The sequence below is a fragment of the Protopterus annectens genome, chromosome 5.part0 (assembly GCF_019279795.1).
Source record: "Protopterus annectens isolate FY-2018-M chromosome 5.part0, PAN1.0, whole genome shotgun sequence".
Classification (NCBI taxonomy): Eukaryota; Metazoa; Chordata; order Ceratodontiformes; family Protopteridae; genus Protopterus; species Protopterus annectens.
Genome location: NC_056735.1, coordinates 1,799,019,548 through 1,799,043,864, shown reverse-complemented (window position 1 = coordinate 1,799,043,864; position 24,317 = coordinate 1,799,019,548). Strand labels below are relative to the sequence as shown.

Below are 24,317 nucleotides of genomic sequence, written 5' to 3'. Positions count from 1 at the left end.
ACAGAGTCATATTTCACAGTTCACTCCTTCCACAGGGAATAACTCTCTAAGCATATCACAGTTGTAAGTAGGACTTCTAATTCAAGACTGGAATTGTCCTCTAAGCTTGTTTCTCCCTTTCAGCACTATAGCATGCTTAGCAACAGCCAGCAAGGGATAATGAATCATTACCATGTTCTTCTGGGACTAGGTATGAAGGATACAGCTGTTCTGTGCAGTGTGCATTTTTCTAACATGCACTAAACAGAGCACACAAAACAGTTTCAGCCCAGTATAAATTTTCTAGCACACAAAATAAACCAGTTACTTTTAAAATACAATACCACAGCAGATCTACAAGTTCCAGAGACCTAGGAGGTCCAGAGACTGGAGCAACATTTTGCATTATCAAAGCAGCACAAACTAAATCACATGTTTTGTTGTATAATACTACTGCTGTGAGTATGAATCTGTTCCATGTCAAGGTATTGTATAAGAGTAACATAGCAAATAAATGGAAATATTTTCTGTAAGGCTTGGAATGTGGCAATAACTTCAGAACTGAAAATGAAGATTTTGTGTAAATAACATTACCTGTTAAAATAATATATCCAGCATATGAATCCAAGCAGTAATAGACTGAACTATGACAAATAAAATATTAAAGACACAAAAGTAAAAGTTGAAGACCCAGCTTTATCTTTAATCCTCAGGGGGAAGCTATGAAACAAGCAGTCTGAAAAGTGAATACTCAAGAGTCATGAGGGGTGTATACACTTTTACAGTAATATGGGCACAGAATAGATTGTCACCTTTGATACATTAGGGTCACTAGAACTTTTTGTATCCAAGGACCTTTATATTTAATTGCATCAATTTACCACAGGTTCATAGCGGCCTTAGCCATGTAATGCTTGCAGAGCCTAAAGCTTTCCAAAGTGCCTATCTGGCCTGTACATATTTCATTAAAAATAAACTCTATATAATAAATAAATATATAAAATAAATATAATGTTGCCTTTGGAATTTCTATAAATTAATTTAACATCTTTTACTAAGTTCTTTGCTTATAATTCCATGGACAGTACCCACAGAGCAAGTAACTCAAATGTTCGCTTTTTATATAAGACTGCATCTTCCATGCCTTTGTTATACACTGTAGGCTTGAGCAGGCCACCAGCCAAAAATCCAGATGAATCAAAATATGGCAGCAATGCTGATACATGATGAAGTAGAACTGATCAAAAACTGAAAGCATGTCCATCTCCCAGCATGCATCAGGCTTTATTCTCTTAGCGTTTGCTTCTACTTCCTCTCTCTCTATCTCTTCCCCTCTTTCTCTCTCTCCCTCTCTCTTTTTCCCTCTCTTTCTCTCCATTCTTTTTAACAAAATCAAGCAAGTGGGTGCTGTCAGAAGCTTTTCTCCAAGAGGACACACCACAAGTGCAGAAGAAAAATCAGCATTTCCCATCCAGGCTTCCATCAGACATTATGCATGCGAGAAAGTTTGGCAACAGTGGAGCTGATGTGATGGTACAGCTAATCAATAGGAACCCACTGCATGAAACCATTATAGTGGTTATGTTTTAAGGGCTCAGACACGAGTACTATCTTTGTCAACTTTGGCTTAAAATATCCTTGTATAGTTCAGGTACTTTGTCTGGGTCCACTGGGCGTGGTAAAAAATGTGTAAACTTCTGGTGCCGTTTAGTCCGACTCCCTTCTCTTGGTGTCCCATCCTTATTTAATGCTACATAGTATCGTCTCCCTGTATCAAAATGTTTATACAGATTTGATGAATAAGTATTATACCAGTTTTCTTCAAACTGTTCTCTGAAAACACACTCTTCAGAAAGCTTGTCCTGCAAAGAAAGAAAAAAAAAACAATGAATGACTTACATATTTTAAAATGTCATGAATTCACATTGGTTTCTGCAAGATTAAATGTAACTAACATGGAAATAAATAAATTGTGTGTCAAGAAGTATGCTGTCTATTTTGTTGAACTTTTTTGAAAAGCAATATTTGTTTTCTGTATATACTAACACGATAAAAACACTACGATTTGTTTTCTTTCAGGTACAAAAGAGTGCAATGTGACAGCAAGTGCTTGTTACTTTCGATTATGTACACAAGGATTTTGAGGTAAAAACAACAACCACAACAAGCAGCAGAGCTTGAACATTCAGAAATGTTGTATCTGTGTGTTTTTATTTACAAATCTGGATAAATGGTTTTGCAAGTCACAGTAAACAGAGTAACTATTAAGTTTGTAATATTTTATAAACAACTTACAATATCTCAGCAACCACTCAAGTTACACACAAACTGTCAGCAACATTTTGTTCACCGAGCTGAGAGCTTTTATATGATGCCAAGCAATTCTATCTATGCTACTTGGTTGCTGACATATTTAGAAAAATATTAAATTTATGGCAATATAAATATATGAACAACTACCTTATCTTTACCTGCACTGGACAGAGATCAAATATCAATACAGTTGTGTTTGCCATTGAGTAAGCTTTAAGATTAAATCTTTTAATATTCTGTAAGTAGCATGTGTTTGGAATTCTTAATGAAATATAAACAAGCAACATTTGATACCTCAAGGCGTCAGTAGGATGTAACTGCAGAAACACCTGGAGGTGTCACCAGGCTGTAATGAGTTTAAGGTAAACATCACTGAAAAGTTAAAGCCCTCAGGATACAAGAAGAGGCAGAATATCAGTCTAAACATTTCTTATGCCTTTTTATAACTTTACCGAGCTGCTGCATTTCTCAGATTTCAGGAAGTCCACCTACCAAAACCAGGGCAGGCTTAAAAGCTTTAATAAAGCTACATAACATTATACTCATTATGATACTTAAAACAATTAAAATAAGGTTTCTCCTATAAATTAATGACACCAGCTCATCTGAAGAGTCATTGATCAATCACAAGTGATTGAGACTCCTTTTTCCTAAAAATCTAACCTCAAACACTGAATGCAACATTTTTGCAGGAGGGGAGCCTGTACCTCCATGTACATGCTACGTTCCCCACTCTCTCATGACTTATATAGCATCTATACAATCATACAACAGTGAGGAAAGGAGATACAAATAACAGTGTCACACAAACAGCTATCCTGATTCCACTGCACCTAAGAAACCAGACTTCAATCTACAATGCAAGGTGATATTCACCAGTTTGTTCAGGCACTTACAACCTTACTAACTAATCTCAAGCACCAACCAGAAAACCAAAATATGGACTATATGTTATTTTTAGGAAAAGAAGGAGCCAGTGATTTTGTAGAACTGTGTCTCCCATACTACACTACTCTATGAATTAAATAAACAACTGACGTGCCCATCAAGTTTACAGGTAACTGTGACATAGCAACATGTAATGGTTACATTTCTAGTTTAATAGCAGTGAATGTGCAATACAACTGCTAGTGCTGAGGTGTTAGTATACAGTACACTTCAAAGAATGATGTATGTTAAGTAATATGCTTTTGGGCCTAATATTTCTACAAGTGTTAGGAGGTTTGCATAACTGTGAAGGTATTTACCTTGCAGACACATGGTACAGGGTTTGATTCTCACATGGGGTAATTGGTTAGGCTTAAAATGGCCCATACGGGCAGTTAGCCTAGTACTAATCTATGAACTATGAACCTCTATGAACAAGCCATCACATAACTGCTGCTTAGCTTGTAGGAGATCATGCTAAGAGCATGAGTAACTAATCGTTTAATATTCTGAAAATATTGTTGTAAAACATTGCTACAGATACATCAATATAATATGTTTCTAAGCTGTGATTTTTAAGCAATAGGGAAATGCCTATAGGTTTTCTATAGAAGTTAAATGCCTGATGTGTTTCCAACATATTATCTGTTCTTTTACACCACTTCTAATTTAAGTTTAAGACCAAACAGTACAACAGGAGCCATCCTTCATGATAACCACATATGATGGTGATGAGGCATCATCAAATTGTGACAACAAAGTAAGTTATTCAGCTGTCAGCATGGTGTTGCTGGGGAACAACAAAGCTGGGAGGTATTGAATCTGCTGCTGATAAAATACTAGCAGCTATCCCTATGTCTCTTCATAGGCTGAGACAGTATTTACTTTCATTCAGTAAGCAAGTCCAATTTATGTTGAGTGGGGTGAACTGGAGAAGTTGTTAGAATGTGACAAGCTAATGTTGCTATTTAAAGAAAAAAAAATAAAGAAAAAAATGTTTTTTAATAAAAAAAATGCTTTTTATAAAGTTACATATGCAAGACAGTTTATTTTTGGCATTTAGATGAACTACAGAAAGGACACTATCCTTCATTACTGAATTATTAGCAAGTTGACTAATGATCCTTAGGTCTTCCTACAAAATAAGTTATAAAACTAATGGGACTAACCCAGTCAACAAAGGGTACATCAGTGAATAAATAATACAAATATAGTAGACAGATAAACATATTTATGATCATCGATAACAGTGACGCATCAAGTTTCCAGATTTATTTCCTCAATAGATAGTTTACATTTAAAATGTGTACTGTGGTCTTCAAAACATTTACAAAATACATTCTAACATTTTATCATCATAGAGCAGAACCTTGCTACAATTATGAGGAAAAAATGTTGTTTTATAATTGTCATAGAATCTATACAGGTAATGTGGTAGAGGGACATCAAATGCAGCAAAACACATTTTTGTGTATAAGGGATCACATATGGGGTTTACAGACAAAAATAAAAGGATGAAAGTGTGACTGTTAAACAGTAGACAGAATTAGCGGAAATCGTGAGCTGATGCGTGGGCATGGAATGTCAGATGTAACAAAAAGTGTATGTGTGAAAAGGAGTAGTGAAAACATAACTTGCGACAAAATGGAAGTTATATGAAAATAGTACCGAATGGTCAGTAGCTGGATTTAGGTTAAGTAAGAAACACCTGCATGATAAAGTTTCGGCAATTCTTTTTGGTGGTAACAGCGATATAATCTAAGTGACAGAAGTCTCTGAAAATATGATACAGTGTTTCAAGTGAGTTGATTTAACAGGTGATATCTGAAAATGGATTGTAGAGAGAAGTACGTTCCAAGATGAGTAATCTCATTATGGAATTCGATATCACATCAACACATTATTGCCACGAATAGATAGCTGATGATTAATAAAAGATGTAAGCTCCTTAGCTGGGATGTATCATGGATACCCTTTGTTTAGTTAGCCACACCATCATTTATGAAGAAATTTAATAGTGAAAGCAATCTGAATGGATAAATGAGAGTTACATAATAACAGCCTTTCAGATTATTTGGAACTGCAATGGGACCTGAAGAGTATCTCATCTGTGTACCTAGCAGCTATTTCTGTAGCATGAGACTGACTGTCAAGTCCTCCTTGATTAGGACCAGTGAAAATGATTCCTCTTGCAGAAGAATTACATCCTTAAACTCTATAGTACTTCAAATATTTTTTATCTTTCTAGTGAGTACTTGAATTTCTTTCAGGAATACTATGTTCTGATCTATGTAAAATTCGTGTGGAGTATATCCTTCTAGAAACAGTTCTAATCAGGATGAGAGAACCTCTATCATCTCAGAGTGTTTTGTTACACAGCAAGAGTAACTCACGTTTTGTAAGAATTAGAAGGAGCCCTGTTTTCACTAACCAAAATCTAAATATCCCTGAATATTTTCCAAACACTCTTGCAAAGTGATGTAATAGAAAGCCACAGACGAGTCATTTCCCCATATTAAAAGATAAGTACTACTCATATTACACTGTATTTTGTTTATACGAGTACCTCAAAATAGAGCCTGATGGAACTCTGTCACACAGTTTGTAGTTTATACAGCTAACTGCCCACTGGTCTCTGTGCACTGTCCTTTGGAAATGTGAATAACAGGTGTATCCATCCACTGAAACCATTAACTGACAGCCTTTTTAAAAGGACAGCTGGTTGTGTTGACTATATAAAAGTTTCCTGGAGTCCATAAAATGGCACTGATGCTTTGTGGTCCATGGGATTACAGAGCATTCAGAACAAAAAACATTTTATGGGGACAAGCCCCCTGTAGTACTGATACTCCCACACCTCTAAATATACTAATTTGGGGAACAAATGAAAATGTCCTTATCCCCACAATGCTAGGATCTCACTTGAAACATTGGCTTTTCTTTTAAGTAAGTGGTGTTTAATTAAATCTAGCTGAATTCTCACTTTAATGATATCTGCAGTGATTAGACCCATGTATCCTGGCTGTAGACAGTATTATACACAAGCCTGCAACATTTTCACTTCTGTGGTCTGCCCTGAACCCATGCTAGATGTGTGAAAGAATTCAAAAAAAAAAATGAGCTGACAAGTTAAACAACTGCTAGAGGACTCCTTGTTCATAGAATGTTGCCAACAGGCTAAGGAAGGAAACTTGTGTAGTTTCCTACAGAATCTTGTTCACTTTTGTGAATAAGGACTGCTCGGCTTTCCTTCCTGGCATTGGCAATTTTGTTTTCTCTCAGGCTTTCATTAGTCAAAAGTTGTATTGATTTAGCTATGTTTTCACCAAGCACATGTATGAAGTTAGGTGTCTGACCATCTCTGCTGGAAATATTATGACGTTTTAATTTTGTGAGGAATTTCTGAATAAACTTTGTATTCACTGGTTGGAAAATGGAGGAAAGGTGGAGGTAATGCTGAGTTTGCTGTCCTCTGGGCCTACATCCGTGCACCATGTTAACAGTCGTGCTATCAGCTTTGTAACAACTGTGATGGGATGCTCACACAATGCTTTGGAAGTGTGGCAAAACACAGATGGCAAGCTCGAAAATTCTGGATGCTGGAGTTTGTGAATGCTGGTCTAAAATGGTATTCACTTACATATGAAATTTCCACTCTAAGGCATCGATACTGTACAAAGCATAGTTAACCCAAATAGCAGCACAACAGGAAAGAAAAAACTGTGTACATTTTTACTGCTAAAGGTTCTGTACTTTGTGGATAGAGAGCATTAAATTCCACATTGATAAATCCTGCATAATGCACTGAAGTTAATGGTATACTATTAGGGTTACCACCTGTCCCACTTTGCGAGGGACAGTCCATCTTTGGGCAGTTGTGTCCTGACAAAAAATATTAAAAATGGCAAATGTCCTGAGATTGTAGGACATAATTATGTCCTATATTGTATGTAATAGCTGCATAAAACAGTTATTCTGTATCTGAAATACCTAAATGTTATAAGAAACAGAGTAAGCAACTAAAATGCTAGAAGAATAAGCTATTATTTAGACAAAAAAGTTAAGTTCTATCCTTTGTACTGACAGTGGGTATGTGTCGGCCTGTAAAATCCGATGTTTGTCCCGAAAATGTCCCACTCTGGCCATTTGAAAACGTGGCAACCCTATATACTATATGCTATCTGCTAGATTAATAGTGAGCTTCATTTCATCCTACTGTAGTAATGCCAAGTGTTCTGAAAAATTAACCATTTTACAAGCTAATGTGACACTTCAGATGGGCAATGAGTGCTATAGCACTGCTTAGTAAATTTCAGAAAAATTAATAAAGGTAGACTTCATGGGATAATTTCTCAGTACAGCGTGTATCATTTTTACTGGCCTACACTCTGTCATAACTCCAGCATCCTTTCGCAGATACATCAGAATGCAATTTATGATTCATATAAAATATCTACAATGGATGAACCAGTATGCCAACCTTGTTGTAAACAGTCAAATGATTTTTAGTAACAATGTAATATATCCATCTCTATCTACCTAGCATTTCATTCTGTCATATTAATATATGTTTTCATACAAATTAACTCACAAAAAGGCCAATAATATTTCATTTGAGGATAATCTGACCCTTCAAACTCATGAATGAATGTCCAAGGTCAAATGTCACAAGGAGAAAACAGTACTGATATTTTCATAAGCCTGTAGTGTACTCCATTACATCTATTAGCTGAAATGATTAGTTGACATTTCTAGAAAAGAGCTAATTGGTTTGTTTGGCTCTTTGAAACACAGTTCATGGAATAAATGCAGCTCTTCTGCACAGATGGCAAAAGCTATGCATGCTATTTCTTATGACACCCAGCGCTAGCTAAATGCAAATCATCCACTGGATAGTTTGTCTTTGACCTGGCTTTATACAGATCATTCATTGGCTACTCCTTTGAAATATGTGAATGAATACAGCACCTCTGGGTTTCCTACTGTGAGCCTTGTCTTACTGTGGGTAATAGTTATTTTACATGTGCACAATGTTTCAGAAGGTATTCTCACAGGTATTTTGTATATATGTGTTTGTCTATGTACCTGCATGCTTGTGTTTGTGGGTTAAGTGTTTGTATAGATATAGGCACGTACTTTCACAAAACATAACTGAATTCCATATACTCTGCCAAATGTTAACGTTATAATAAAAATAATATGTAAAGTAAAAATACAACCTTCCCCCATCTGCTGTACGTTATGGGACTAATCTAGTAATTACTGAATAGTCAGTGAAGCATTCACATGTCAGCATTCTTGCCATAAATAAGCTGATGTGATTCTTTATCAGAAAAAAGCTTGGGCTTCTCAGCATAGCTAAGAAACACAGGTCATCTTCTCTCTGCTGTACTTCAGGCACTATCACAGGCTGTCATGAAGCTAATTCAAATTATGTTTCCCAGTACTCTGTAGGGAATTGGATCATGTGACTCACAGAATGCAGAAATAGTTCTTGTTAAAAATAGAGGTCTCCCTGACAGTGGCTTATGCTCTTTTAAAGCCAGTAAATATTAAGAAATACTTACACTATATGTGTTGTACATACATACATTTGATCTCCATTTAGTTGTGTTTGCTTTGTTCCTAAGAGTACCTTGCATGTAAAAAAATGCTACTGTGAACATTCAAATTTCAAATAATTTTGACTGTCTTAAGCACTATTCTTGCACAATAACACAAGATCACATCTTTCTTAATTAATTAGTTTATTTAATATCTGTTAATCAAGCTGGATAACATGAAGCTGACAGGAGTGTTTGCCAATATATAAAATATTATTGACAATTGTTGCAATAGTTACATAAAAATTGGAACTATATTACTAAAATGAAGACAAATCACTAAAACCAGGATAATTAAAAAATTAAATAAGGGGATATAATGTAATTAAAGGGAAAATATGTTAATACTAGACCTAGAAGCATTTGAAACTAATGGATTTAAAGATGCATTTTAAAAGAACATTTCTAAAAAATGTGTACATCAGGAAGGCTTCTGATATTTACAGATAAATAATTCTGTACAGCATTGGTAATCTACAATGCATTCACATTGATTCTTTTTTTACTTAGTTAAGAGTAATGCTTTCAGTCATGGAAGCATTTTCAACAGTAACAGCCGTATCAGCACCTCCAAACTACATTATTAATCATATATGTAGCTGCTTTACAGAGTATAGCTCAAAATGTTATTAAATTATCTCAGTCAACAAGACTATTAGGAATTTGTGTTTGACAACCTTTCATCAGGCTGCAGTAAAAGAAATAACAAATGAAAAAGGAGCAGACATATTTTCGAAGGACCTTATGTCAGTGTAACTAAATAGCACTCTTGTCCTGTTTCTTTGCTCAGAATAACCAGTGCTGCATACCCCTCTCTGAGTTTATCCTGCGCACCGTGCTTTAAGTTATGCTGAACAACCTTGACATGCTACTGTATAAACGAGGCATGAAAATTATGAAACCTTGTCAGTCAAAACATATTGCAATAACACTAACAGATCTATTCTGAGCTACATGGACTGGATTCTCACAGCAGGATACAAGGCCCCATCTGTTGCCCTACATCCAGAAAAATCCTTCTGATGCTGCATGCAATGGTGTGAGGAAATTGACCTGATTCTCATACGTTGCAGCACCATCAATTATTTTTTAGTATCTTGTATCCAGTTACATGTGCAAAATGCATCACTTCTCTTGTTTTCTGACCCAGAAGGCTCAGTAGTGCAGATGCACTATGCTTAGTGCATATGTGTGTCATTTGTTAACTGTCAATGGTGTCATTCTGAGTAAAGAGGGATGCCTTGTTTGCTGTAACTCATAACTTGTGGCACATACTCAAATCATCAACAAATTATCCCCATTAAAAAAGGAATTTCACAACAAATCAGTTGAACCAGCACAGGTGATGCTACAGAAAGCCTTTCCTAGGTCTGGGACATGCTGTAGGAGATCAGCATGGCTGCCGCCAGGACTGAAAATGACTTGTGATCTCCGATCATTAAATAGTCAAGCAGGTAGCTTTTTTCAACAGTCCTGAGACCCAGCTCACTCCATTTAAGCAGTTTAGTGCCAAGAGTATGTAGGAGACAGTCAGCAGCATGAGCAACATTCAGCTTTCAATGAGGACGAGGTCAGCATTAGTGACCACCTTTCAAGTGATCAGAGAAGATCACCTCCTCTACAGTGGAAGTGTTGAAAAAATGCTGCAGGTCCTTATTTTGCAGTTCAGCTTTGTCAGTTTCACTCTGCCTGTGAACCCAGGCACTTGCTGTATTAACTAGTCTCTAAGTATTCCACTCAGCGGCATGCATACAATTTTATATGTCTTATATCACATTGCTACATTATCATGAAAAAATGTCTGCAAATTAAATTTTTTTTTTTTTTTCATGTTTAATTACAATTTTACAGGATTCCTTAGTCTCTTATATTCACAATATAGTGTTATTTTATGTGTGATTGCTTGAATTTGTAGAGAGAAGAACAATAAAAACAGGAAAGAAATGAGATAGAGATTAGTCTATGGTTATTCATATAAGAAGAAATATAACTATATATTGCCACCCACTTCAGTTTCTACAAAATAAACAAAAGCTATAGTGTAGAGAAATAAAAAATATTTAGGATTATACTGCCCCCAGAAATATTCATATTATTTGAGATCTGTGAGAGGATATAAAAAGAGACTAAAGATAAAAAAATAAAAGAATAAGCAGCATATAATGTAGGAGAGGCAACAGCTTGGTTTTGCTGGTCAAATATTTTTTGATCACCTCACTGTCTAGGATTTTCCTAAGGCCTCACTGTCTCTCTCTCTCTCACACACACACACACACACACACACACACACACACACACACACACACACACACACACACACACACACACACACACACACACACACACACACACACACACACACACACATCATAAAGCCATATTGTTATATACACACTGGAGCTTCCTAAAGCCTCATTGTGTAACACATACAGTAGCTTCATAAGGGTTCACAAACTTTAAAGCTTCCTAAAGCCTCCCTGGCACACACATCCCTGTTTGTTTTAAAACCTCATATTAATACATAACTGGGAGTGTCTTAAGCACTTGCTATTATGTATAACAGCCTGTATGTTGTTCACGCACTCTGAATGAGTGTCAAAGCATTGATCGGTGCAAATGAACTTTACCCTTTACTTCATTTTTGTGTGACTGTGGAATTGATGTATATAAGTCTTGGGTATGGGAAGTCACCCCTCCCCCCTATTTGAAGGGTGCAGGAGAGCTTGCCCCCAACAAAAAGTCAGTTTGAGATCCACATAAGTTAGCTTGCAGAGAGTTATTTTCATGGTTTTGGCACTCACTGAAAGTTCCTTCAGCAGAGTGGTGTGATTCTGCACACACACTCCTTGAACCTCCTATAGGCTGCAGTCCTACACACATTGGAGCCACCTAAAATCTCACCATCATACAAACTCCTGAAGTTTCCATAAAGCTTTGCTGTCACACATACTCTAGTACTTCTTAAGGCTTCCTACATGCACTGGAGCCTCCAAAAAGTCAATATCATACCCACAATGACAGCACACCCTTAACAGCCATACACACTTTGGAGTTTCTCAAGTCTTAATGTCATTCACACCTCAAAGTTTCCAAGAGGATGAGTGCCACACGCCGGCATATCCTAAATCTTTATTATCATGCAAACTCTGTGGCTTCCTAATGCCTTAATGTCATACATGCCCAAGGCTCACTGTTATGCATCCCCTGCAGCTTTTGAAAGAATACTTTAGTATTCTTCATCATTACATTTGTAGTATAAGAGGAACCACCTGCTTGAAAGTATGTTCATAGCTGAGGTACGTTAACCATTCATCTGACAGAAGGCATCTAGACCTGACTGGCACAACAGGTATCTCTATTCTGTAGAGCACCACTAAAATGAATGATATCTAACTCAATTATTACATAAAAACCTTACGACTTCTATTTTAGCTTTATACACTTTTAGCACTGATTAATAATTAGTACAATATTAAGAGCTGTTTTTATTTTTGTGCCATCCTCTTACTTCCAGTTCCATTGGGAAATTCACAACGTGTGTAAACTGAAAATGTACCTCGCAGGGCCATAAGTTCTCCATTAGAAGATGTCTGCAGTATAAACAAGACTGGAGAATACTACACTCCAAAAATTCCCCTATTTATTTATTAATTTATTCATCAAATTGACTAACACTCTAACAGAATGATTAAGTTTAATCCAAGTGTTGGTAGGAACAGACTACAAGCACTGTTTCCAATTTTGGAGTTTGAATTTTAGGGTGTGCAATACCTTTTGATAAGATAGGAAGTTGGTGTAATGGTTAAGGTGTTTGCCTTACAGACACAAGGTACAAGGTTTGATTCTCACATAGGGTAATTGGCTAGGCTTAAATGACTCAAAAGGGCAGTTAGCCTAGTACTAATCTACGAACCTATGAACCTATTATCTATGTTCACTATTTGGTTTGTACAAAGTAATTCATTAAAATAAGTCTAATGTATTTCTTTGTGTCAAAACACCTGTGATTCATCCGGCATTCTGTTTCTGAGTCATCCAGCTGATTGTGTTTAAGACAACAGAGTGGTGTGTAGAGGAGGAAAGGCTGGCCATAAACATGGGAATCCTGCTACAGCCACTACCAAGACTGTCTGATGAATGCCTGTTAATATTCTCTTAGCTACAGTATCATATATGAGTTTTGCTAGCAGTACAGTTTGTGCTAGCACCTGCCAGGATTTTGTTATCAGAAGATATTTTATTTTACACAGTGCACTTGGTTTGCAGTTAGTTTCCTTTATGACTGTGTTGATATGTTCTTAAAAAAAAGGTCATGGTTAGTGATGGTCACTAAATCTTTCCTAATCTCCACTTGCTTGTTTGGATTTCTTCCCTTAACATCATTTAGACTGGCTATAACTGTAACATCATGAGATAGCTTACCAAAGTAGATTAATTCATTTTCTTCATACTGAACCTGGTCCTTCTGCTGGTAATAACAGTCTATGAATGAGTCTAACCCAATGTGCAACCAACAGAACATATTATCCAGGGTGTCAGCACAGGGACTCAATGTACAGTCATATATGCACTATTATAGCCTTAATTCTTCATTGTGTAAATGCATCTTGTTAGCATAAACTGAAATTAGGAGGATCCCTACAATGGATCCTTACACTCACGAGTCGGATAATTCATGTTACCATACAATGATATGCTTTCTTCCTAGTAGATAGTTTGTGAAGCATTTCAGTACTAGTGTGCTGCACCCTTTTCAGGCAGCCATCACTGTCTGATCTACAAGACCAAAGGCTTGGAAGAAATCAGTGAAGATGGCCCTTGTACACAGGTCTTTGTCAGAGTTTGAGGAGACACTCTACAAGCAAAGTGATGGCTGTATGACTTCCACATTAAGTTCTAATGACTCCTGTTACATTTGTGTCTAACATGTTGCCATGTACTTGTTCTCTGTTATTCAGATAAACAGTTAATATCTCTGGTGTCCTTGCTGGTCTGGACAAAGAATGCTTGCACTTATTTAAAAATTCGTGCCAATCCATAAAATGTCCACTATGAAGGTAAGATTGCCTTGTACAGTGTTACAAAAATCCATTTTGGAATAGAAGGAACAACTGGCTTATTTAACAAACTGTCTCACTGTGAAACACTGTAATAGAGGAGGATGTAGCTGGCTAATTGATTGCATTGTTCTGCTATTATAATCTTTTTTTGATTTGTCCAAATCCTAAGAGATTATTGAATTCACTGTTGCTGGCACATTCTCTTGCAGGACTTTACCTTTGTTGACAATGCTGAGGAAGATTCTGAATGGAAAATATCTAAATAACAGTTAAGGACCTAGATGACATATTGAATAGTATTGCACAAACTTCCCTAACACCAACTGGAGTATAGCAAGTCATCACAATAGTTTCAACATTTTGAATCCCATTCCCAGAATCTGAGTCTAATTTAGAGGATGTGAAATCTCAAGAGCAGAATTAGGTATGTTTTGCTGTTTTTATTTTAAATAGTGTAATGATGCATTTGTTACTATTTAAAATAAAAACAGCAAAACATACCTAATTCTGCTCTTGAGATTTCACATCCTGATGCATTTGTTAAACATCTGCGGTGGTGCAGCAGTAACGTTGTTCCCTCACAGCAAGAGGTTCTCCCGTTCGATTCTCGGCTGGAGTGCGGGGAGTGCCTTATTGTGTGGAGTCTGCATGTCCTCCCCGCGGTTGGGTGGGCATTTGAAAGACATGCATAAATGGGCATGCCTTCGTTGAAGGTTGAACGTCGAGCTGGCACCTTGGCGTTCATGAAAGTCTACTGCCAATCATTAGTGGACCAGAGTTCCGCTGTGGCGACCCCTAACCAGGAAAAGCCGAAAGACAACAACAACAATGATGCATTTATTAACTAGGTAGGTCCATTGGATATACTGACATTTTCATGGGTGACCTGCAAGCAGTGTCTAGTTAAATGACATTAACTAGAAGAATCACAACAAGGCAGACAGAAGCTGTGGGAATCAAACTCTATATTGCTGCAGGACCTAGGTCAAGCAGCATATAGCTTCTCAGAGTCCTGCATGCCAGTGAAGAATGGAGAGATCTTTATTGAGATATTCTTGTATAACAACCTACTCAGAAACTAATAACTTAGTATTCCAACATTTATAATGACTCGAACCCAAAGAAATGTAGCTTATTTTTCTCCCTCAGTTCTGTTGAAATTCATCAACTTTATCCCTACATCCTTACATCAGAAGCCATAAGTCAACAGTCTTTAAAGAAAGCATTCATTACCACATATCATGTCTGGTTCTTGGACTTGGTACCAAACTATGTCTCAAATGATTGGTCATTTCATGGTCCGAAACTATTATTCGCAAAAGAGTTCGGCATGTGAACAGCATCCTACCTCTCCGTACTCTGCCAGCTGACTCATGGCCTTTTTTTTTTTTTTTTTTTTTTAAGCAGTTGCAGGAGAATCCTAACTAAGGTGAGACAGGTCTATATCAGTTCGTCAAATAGCTTGTCAGAGAATACCCATTCGTTGAACACCTTATTTATCAAAGCTACTCTTCAGCGAATGGCAGATTTTCTCTAGGGCAAACCAGTGGTTGGCCAACATCTGGAATGTGCCCTTTTCCCCACTGTAGTGTGATCTTGGAGTTGTTATATTTAGTCAGATGGTCAGGGTGCGCAGCCCCCACATTGAGAGGTGTGGTGGGCATAGCCCCCCACCTTCGCAGGTTTTAAATTTTATGTATTTTTTTTTTTTTTTTGCAGTCACTCAGTTGGACAACTGCTTGTTTGCCCTAGTAAAAATCCGCTGTTTGCCGAACAGCAGCTTCGATAAATAGGTGTTTAACAAATGGCTATTCTCTGAATAGCCATTCGATGAATTTATATAGACCCCTTGATATCAGTTATAAGTTTGACCTTCCACTATATTTCATCTTGTATTAACTGGCTATGGCAAAAAAAAATTCCACACAACTTAAGTTTGTATATGAGGTCTAAAATCTGGTTGCACCTAAGCTTTATGACTGCGGTTGTAGAAAATGAGCTAATTCCACAAAAATTTGCATTACTTTTGTTCTCCCTGGGCCACACTTTGAACAAATATATGCCAGTATACAGTAACCTAATTTTTTAACATTTACATATTGCTATTCTTTTATGCTTTTGTCTGTTTTATCATAAGTGTACCACCTTGTCATTTTATACATGTGTAATACGCAACTCAAATTTGTAATCGATATTTTGAAAGCTTTAATTCCAGACCCTCCATGGAAAATGGACCTCAACTCAGCTGGGCAATACAGTTAAAAAAACATAAATAAAAATAAAATAAAATATGTGCGGATATAATTATATGGACGAAGGATTCAATCATCAAAACAGGAACTGGCTATTACATTCCAGTGGTTCTTTGTTTGTTCAGTTGTTCTGTATGGTCTACTGCAACTTTCTAAACCATGAGAGGTTATGAAAATTGTTCTTTCCCCACTAGTCAGTACATTTAGAGATAGAGAACTGTGGGGGATTCAAGGGGCTTGATCCCTTCAAATGTTTTCTGCAATTCATATTGTTTTCAGTTCTGTGGAGTTTGACAATTTTTCTTTTCTTTCCTTTTATGGATAGAGATCAGAAAAAATGTTTTTCATCAAGTACAAATAATAGACACACACACAAACATACTTAACGTATGTTTTATCCACTTAACAGCTGAGCGATTGCACCAACATGAGTCTATGCTACAGAGGGGAATGGGAACATGTTCTTCCCTTGCTGCTGTGTAATCTCTGAGTTGATATATAAACAATTAGCTGGGTATGTGGGTGGTTCTGGTGGGGCTTGACTGGTGTGGTTCACTGAAATGCATTTCATTAAGATTTCTAGGATCATCAATGCTGCAGGCAGTAACTCAGTGACTTTTATATAATTCCGTTATAGCTAAATAGATATAGACACAGATACAGATATATAAATCCTTGATAAATAAGCCTCTTCTGCAGCAATATGTTAATCCTGCTAATATGTAACACTAGATTTACCTAGACCTGGAAATATATGGATAGTGGCATCATGTCCATATTAATGCGACAAGCTATATGGCTTGAAGAAGAAAATGCTGTTAAAGCAGATACAGGACTGATCTATACCCAGTCTAACAGCTGTTCTAATGCCAGTTCAAAGCTTTAGACATGTCAGCTGCCATTTGCTTTTCATCATAAAGTCTTCACAACATTAATCCATTTCAAGTTTAGAAACAAGAACCTCTTCTACCTAAAAATTAGAAATTTATTTTTACTATATATATATTCCAACACTTTTTCATTTTTTTTTTACAATTTTTTTCAACAAAAACTTAGGCAAAATATTAGAATAAATGACTCCTGCAATTTCAGCTATGTCACTGAATTCCAAAATACGAATATTCCTCTCTTCCTGCATATAGTGAGTCCTCAAATTATGGAATTACTGAAATCCTGTTCTTTGGATAAAACCAGTGAAAAGAAATAAAGATCTGCCATCTCGGCTGGTACATTTTAAAAGTGAAACTATCTTCACCTACTATAGTAAATACAAAAAGTATGTAGTCGACCATGTAAAGTAGACCCATTAACGGGTCCCCTTCACATGATCGACTTTTCACTAAGTCGAAATTCATATGGCCAAGACTATATGATCGACTTTTGAAAAGTAGACCATGGGGAACTGCTATCTCCGTACAGTGTGGAATGGGAAAATTTCCCTCTTCTGCACTGTAGTGCAATCTCGGAGTTGGTGTATTTAAGTTACAGGGGGTGTGGGGGGGCGCAGGAGGGGCTTTCCCCCCCGCTAACCATTTTAAGGTAAGTGTTCGTTGTGTTTTTTGTGTTTATTTTACATGGTCGGCTTTCCGAAAATCGATCATATGGTCTCGGCCATATGAAAGTTGACTTTGTGGAAAGTCAACCACGTAAAGTAGACCCGTATTAACTCTGTATTTGCAAAATGATGACAACATTTCTTCTATACTTATTTTAATAGATAAATATATTGTGTTTTACTGCTACAAGTTTTGGTTGCAGTGTGACAGCATCCAGATCCTGTTCTATTCAGCACTGCATTCCCTACTTGCAACGAATAAATGGGGAAGAAACAACAGGTACTTCATACAGTCATATTTTAGTGAACAGATGATGCTTTTGAGCAACCTTTGTCAAAACATCAACTAAGAAGATGCTATTCATGTTTACACATCTTTAGTTATCTTTTATATCAGTTTGCAGAGCTTACTTCATGGACACATAAAATTACTCTATTACTTGCTTTGATAAATTACCCATTTATAGCCACAAGTAAACTATTGATCATGTTTTCAGTATATGCATTTTATTCCCGCCAGTAAAGGTATATATTTCCTTCTCAGTAACAAATAAGTAAAAATAAAAGGCAGTTCCTTAACCTATGAAATACATTTATATTCACTTGTTACAGCGGCGCTGTCATTTTTTATCAAATGCAGTTCCTAAACTGGGTGGCCTGAGAAGTCAACGCATTCTCTAGTCATGAGTCCCCCAACCCCACCTGCACTATCATAGTTCATCGAGCTTCAAAGAGGTTATTGCACACCAATACCACCAGGTCAGACATTGTTACTGTTACATTAACTGCATGGGTAACAAGACTACATGTTGTTAGAAAGTTAACTGTGGCCTGCTTGTTGAAATTAACAAACTCTTATATACTTATTTAACAAACTGGGTATTTTAAATACATGATAACACAAATCAAAAGTACAACCTAGGTTGCAAGGCTCTTTTAACTAATAAGAACACTTAAGACATTCTGAAACAGAACTATAAAAGAATTAAAAAAGGTGCCAAACTCCCATCATAGTCTAAGAATACATACTATGCTTTCTAAAAAATATATACTTCACAAAGCTATTCACAGTAAGGGTGTAACTAAGAATATCAAAGCAAAAGGGATGTGTCACTTAGCTTCATTGAAGTATATTATGATTGCTTCCATCTGGCCACATAAAAAGTACTATCTTTGACTTTCAATAACATCAGAACCACCAAAAAACATATAATCCTTGCAATGATGTCAGCATACTATGCAGAGATGTTCTTCTGTATGATAAATTTAAAGTGAATCCTACTTGCTGTTCTGCAATTTCTACCTGCCATCATGCTTGGTGGTAAGAGATACCAATGCCCACCCAGAAAAAAGGAAGATCAGGTCTCTCAGACACTCTGTATGTAACTGCTGGGTAAACTTCATACAATGGAAGCTTATTGCTGAACCAGCCACCAGTAAAGGTGATAGAAAAACAGCCAATCTGCTGTTGAGCTGGTCACAAAATGTGTATAACTTGTTGGGTTGTTAGGACAAATTAAAACAATAACACAAATGATCTGGATAATGGGTTGTTGAATGTCATCTACAAGGCAAGAAAAGTGGCACTGAGGTAGAGGTGTGGCATGCCAGCAATCATGCTCCATGCAGATTAGGGAATTCTTCTGCCATGTGTGTGTGTGTGTGTGTGTGTGTGTGTGTGTGTGTGTGTGTGTGTGTGTGTGTGTGTGTGTGTGTGTGTGTGTATGTATGTGTTTGTGTGTATGTGTGTGTGTGTGTGTGTGTGTGTGTGTGTGTGTGTGTGTGTGTGTGTGTGTGTGTGTGTGTGTGTGTGTGTGTGTGTGTGTGGGTGTGTGACTTTTAGGTTAGTTTATTTGATTAGTAGAACTCATATGCTTCTCTTTGTGATCAGTGGTGATCTGGGTTTTAGCATTTCAGTGTGTTTTGCAGTCCATCATCTGTGTTTGAAATGGTGAAAGTCAGCAACTTGGTAAGGCAGGATTACGAGTGTGCAGTTACATTAATCACATACAGAATAGCTATTTTTTCACTGGCAACATAATTATTTATCACAACTCCAATGCCGTATGCTTACTGGAAGTTTGCAGTTTGTATATTTTAATATTTTAATTTTGTTAAATTTAATTTCTAACAATTTGATTTACATAAGTATACTGTGTTTTGTTTGGTTTGCGGATTTCTGGTATTTCATTTTTTGTGTGTGTAAATCGGACTGAGCTACTGTGACTGGTTATGGTGTTAGTGCTCTGTGAGTTCAGCAACGCTCACAGAATGGTGGCACACGCTTTAAAATGTATGCAGTGCGAACAAGCACATGACCAAATGTTTACAATACCACCATTAATTGACAAATGGACCAATAGTTCAAAGACAAGTTAAGAAATGCTTTTGAGTCCCTAAATATGGGTGATTTCTTTGTCAGTGATTTGTGGTATAATGGCAGTGAAGGCAGTGAAAGACAACGCATTGAGCCCAGCATCATCATGCCTCTAGAGTGCTCAAAACAATACAACGCAGACTTTGGAAATAAACCATGATATACTTTAAAGGAAAATATGCTTCATAGTTTGACAAATAATTAGAGGCAAACTCTCACTTTTATGATGGAACTAAAAGGATGACTGGAAAGAGAGGAACTAGATCTATATTATAAAACGGCATGATCTTTTTTTAAGTAACTTAAGATCTGCTACAGCAATAGAAATAATTAGGTTAAATGAAAGATGAAAGAGACTAACACAGCAGTCTTCTGACATGACAAAGTACAGCACAGAATGTTGTATATAAGCCAATTTTAGTAAACTACAACGTATAGAATTGAACACTACACTGCTGTCATCCATCAGGCCCAAATAATCACACTGCAAAGGCTGTCCAATTTGACTACCTGTCATGTGGGCCAAAGTTAAGTAGTGATACCTTATGAAAATTAAGACTCATATCATGTAAGGTTAAACAGTCCTGAATCTGGACATCAGCTGCTAAACATCTGATAAGCCATGCATAAAGAAATTAAAAATACGAGACCCCAGAATTAAGTCTTATGGGACACTAAAGGACAAAAAACGTATCTTTGACTTACACTTTAAATCAAGCCATAAAGATCTGCCAGCAAACAACTTTTAAATCACTTAAATTGAAAAATAATGTTCGACATACAACATAATGTCCAACACTCAGATGAGGTCAAACATAATGTCCAACACTCAGATGAGGTCAAACAAATCAAAGGCCTTGGACAGATTGACAAATAAAGCCAATACCTCATTGTAACTATCCATTGTCACATGAATAGTAATAGTAAGCATATCATAAATATCTTATACATGTACAACCCCCCCCCCCCCAACAGATGCAAAAAATTAGGACATTACATTAACTAAAGACTTAATTGTCATGCTAAATAAAATGAAATTGAAGCTATGACTGGCTGTTTTTGCATACATCTGTTATCACTTTACAGAACACAGCTGAAACTTTATAAACTCAAAAGACTGGGAATACAGTTTAAAGTGATTTATGGTCATACTATTTAGCAAATTGCTTTTGATTTGTGCATAAGATAAACTCATTTACAGATTATGTACATCAGTTACTATATCACAGCACTAGTGCAAAGCCAGGGTCGAGTGTCAAAAAAACGTTTTAAGGTAACATCAAAATTTCTAATAGTGTGCCGGATGTTTGACTAGGTCATTAAATATTTAGGTTAGGAAGGCCCTGGCATCAAAAAACAGAGAATATTAATAATCAATGACTGTAAAATGTAAGCAGTGAAATACTGATTCATTTTGAAGACTCTTGAGGATGGAAACCTCTACTAGCTAGATTTTACTAAGTCCTGGAAGATGTATTCTTTTTTCTCCAAGAATGGTATAATTGTTAAACAAGTGTAAGTGGACAGGATTATGATTACTGATTTAAGCCACAGAAAACTTCTATGATGACACAAATGTCAACTTTAACTGTGTTTTGTATTTATATGACATTCTAAACTGCCTAGCTACTCACTAATACCAAAAGCTCATATTTTGTCAGTGCAGTTGCTAACTAGGGCTTCACAAACACAGCTTTCCAATGTGTAGCATTTACATAAGGTTTTGTTTGTTTATTTTTGTTTTTGTTTTTTTTTATAAAACTGGCCTCCAATATTGTTTAGTATACAGTAAAATGTAACCACCCAGCTGTAGACTTTGTACCCAATGACATAAAGTAACATACTTAAAGAAGAAAAAAAACAGTATGCCAACCTCAGCATCCTTATAAAGCTTTATTAATAAATAAATATACAGATTATAATGCAACAACACAGGTGTAGACCTTGTACCCAGTAATGTATTTCTTTATTATGTTTTGTCTACTGGGTTACTCCCATTAAGCTTGCAGTTTACAATTTTACTTGGGCAACTTGATTATGATGGTAAACAGGCAGACAATTATATGTCACATTTAAACAGACTAAAGGAAATTTAGACAAGACACGTTGCAGCACCTTATAAAATACAATCTAGTATGTCAAACTCAGCATCCATATAAACCTTAATTAACATGTAAATGAAGACAGTGCTTTTAGAATTGTAGGTTCCTATGCCAACAGCTACAGTTCAGTACATTTAATACAAAACCGTATTAGCATTATTACTCTCTTACAGGGTCACAGGAAAGTACTAGGCCACCTGCCCTTGCGGGCAATTTTTAAGCCTAGTGAATTTCCCTTTTTGTACTCAAAATAACCTATCCCATTTGGTTATAGTCTGGCCTTACCCATCCCATGCTTGATAATTATATATTACCTCTAAAGAGAATAACTGGGAACATACCATAGATAATTTGAGGGAACCCATGCATTGGATAAAGCATTTAGGAGTTGCATCTGTCTATTAGCAGTACAGACAGCAGTCTTGGGTTAAATGTTCTGTTTTTCATCCATAGATCTAAGATGTGCTTGAAATAGACAGGGTTAAACTTTATTTTATCTGGATGGGGAATCTGTTCCATAGCAGCGGTACCCTCTGCAAAATATACCTGTGCCTCCAAACTGTTCTATTGATGTTGCAGAATAGGTTTAGATCCATAGATTGAGTATTTCTGATGCCATTTGACTTTCTGATGTGCACTAAATCCATCAGTAATGGGTTGGAGGATGCCCTGTATGCCAAACACTGGTCAACTCTTAGTAGTCTGTAGGATACAGAGTATGGTGATAGGGCTTTGAGTCAGTTCATGTAGGACATGCTGTTTAGGCCTTGTATTCTTTTAGTAAGGTATCTCTGTTGGTATTCCAGTTGTTGCATGTATCTAGGCAGATAATGCCAAGAAGGGCATGATATTCAATGATGGCCGAATGAGGGTCTGAGTAAAGGGGGACAATGACATCCCTAGATCTAGACACAATCTTGTACAGCTTCCAACTAATCCATGCAGTTTTGACTAGATAGCTGCAGACCAAATACCCTTACATTTTTTGAATTATGTCCCACATGAAGTGACAATTTTCATTTGTCACTGACAACAAAAAAAATGAAAATCTAATTATTTCACATTGATCAAATTCAATGATCCCATATAAGGGAAATGCACTTTTAGACAACATCCATTCATCTTTTTGCCTTCTTCAGCATTGTGTTTATCTCTTGAAGTTAGATGGTGTTTATCTGATACAATGCAGTTTTATCAATGACCTAAAGTGCCAGACAAAACCCCATATCACATGTCTACACAAAAAGTAAGATCCTGATGGTCTAACTATGAATTTCAGGTGGACAGCATTTGGACTGGAACTGTTTTATAGCTTTAATACCTCAATTTACCCTGCATGAAGTCTCAGTCTGTTTTTGGGGAATTTATTTTATACCTTTTTAGTAAGCATTTTCTGAATATTGCATATTTAGTCAGATACCTGGATCCTATAAATAAAGAGTTTCTGAGATGGGGGACTTAGACTCCTGCCAGTTGAGCTGCAGTGGATCTAAGCGATTACTAGATAGCGAACAACTGCCATCAAAAGGACAAAGGCAGGATGGAAGGATGATAGCATCATTCATATGGTCAGACTCGCTGGAGGCTGACCTTTCCTCAGGAAGTATAGTGTGCAGGTATGTTACGGTCAGAATGCCATCTTTCCTACTGTATCCACGTCCTGCTCATGAAATCTAGCTCTAACAGCTGTTGTGGACTGACCGCAGCCATAGACATGTCAAAAACTCTTTCCTCCCCAAGTAACAAGTGCACTCTGCATAACACTGCATTCTTTTTCTCTATTTGGCCTTCTAGTTACACTGGTCTGTTCTTAGTTCAAATAATATGGGTACAGTATTTCAGTGCCAAATAAGCATCAGTTGTTGAGATAACTATCACAGGATGAGAATCTAAAAGATCATGTATTTTTATTTTCCTGCTCTACTTTAAATCAGCACAAGTGCTCAGTCTATAAAACATTATTAAAATGCAATGCCTTCCACAATGCTATAACAATCATAGGTCACCTGGGTAATTGAAACATCTTTTACCTCCTGTATTTTTTAATTGCATTCATTTGTAAACTGTGCAAATAAGATGGTTCACAGACACTTTTCAGTCAAGACCCTGGTCAAAATGGTAAAAGTTAATAAAAAAAATAATTATATAT

At 36.5% G+C, this 24,317-nt stretch overlaps 1 protein-coding gene across 1 annotated transcript in view; it reads right to left on the bottom strand.

Moving 5' to 3' along the window:
* Positions 1 to 655: 655 nt before the first annotated feature.
* Positions 656 to 24,317, bottom strand: part of FGF9 (fibroblast growth factor 9) — an 86,460-nt gene continuing 62,798 nt past the window's right edge. Inside the window, exon 3 of the mRNA XM_044071593.1 lies at positions 656 to 1,841. Coding sequence (XP_043927528.1) covers positions 1,596 to 1,841 — 246 coding nt within the window. The 3' untranslated portion in view covers positions 656 to 1,595. The remainder of the gene's footprint in view (positions 1,842 to 24,317) is intronic.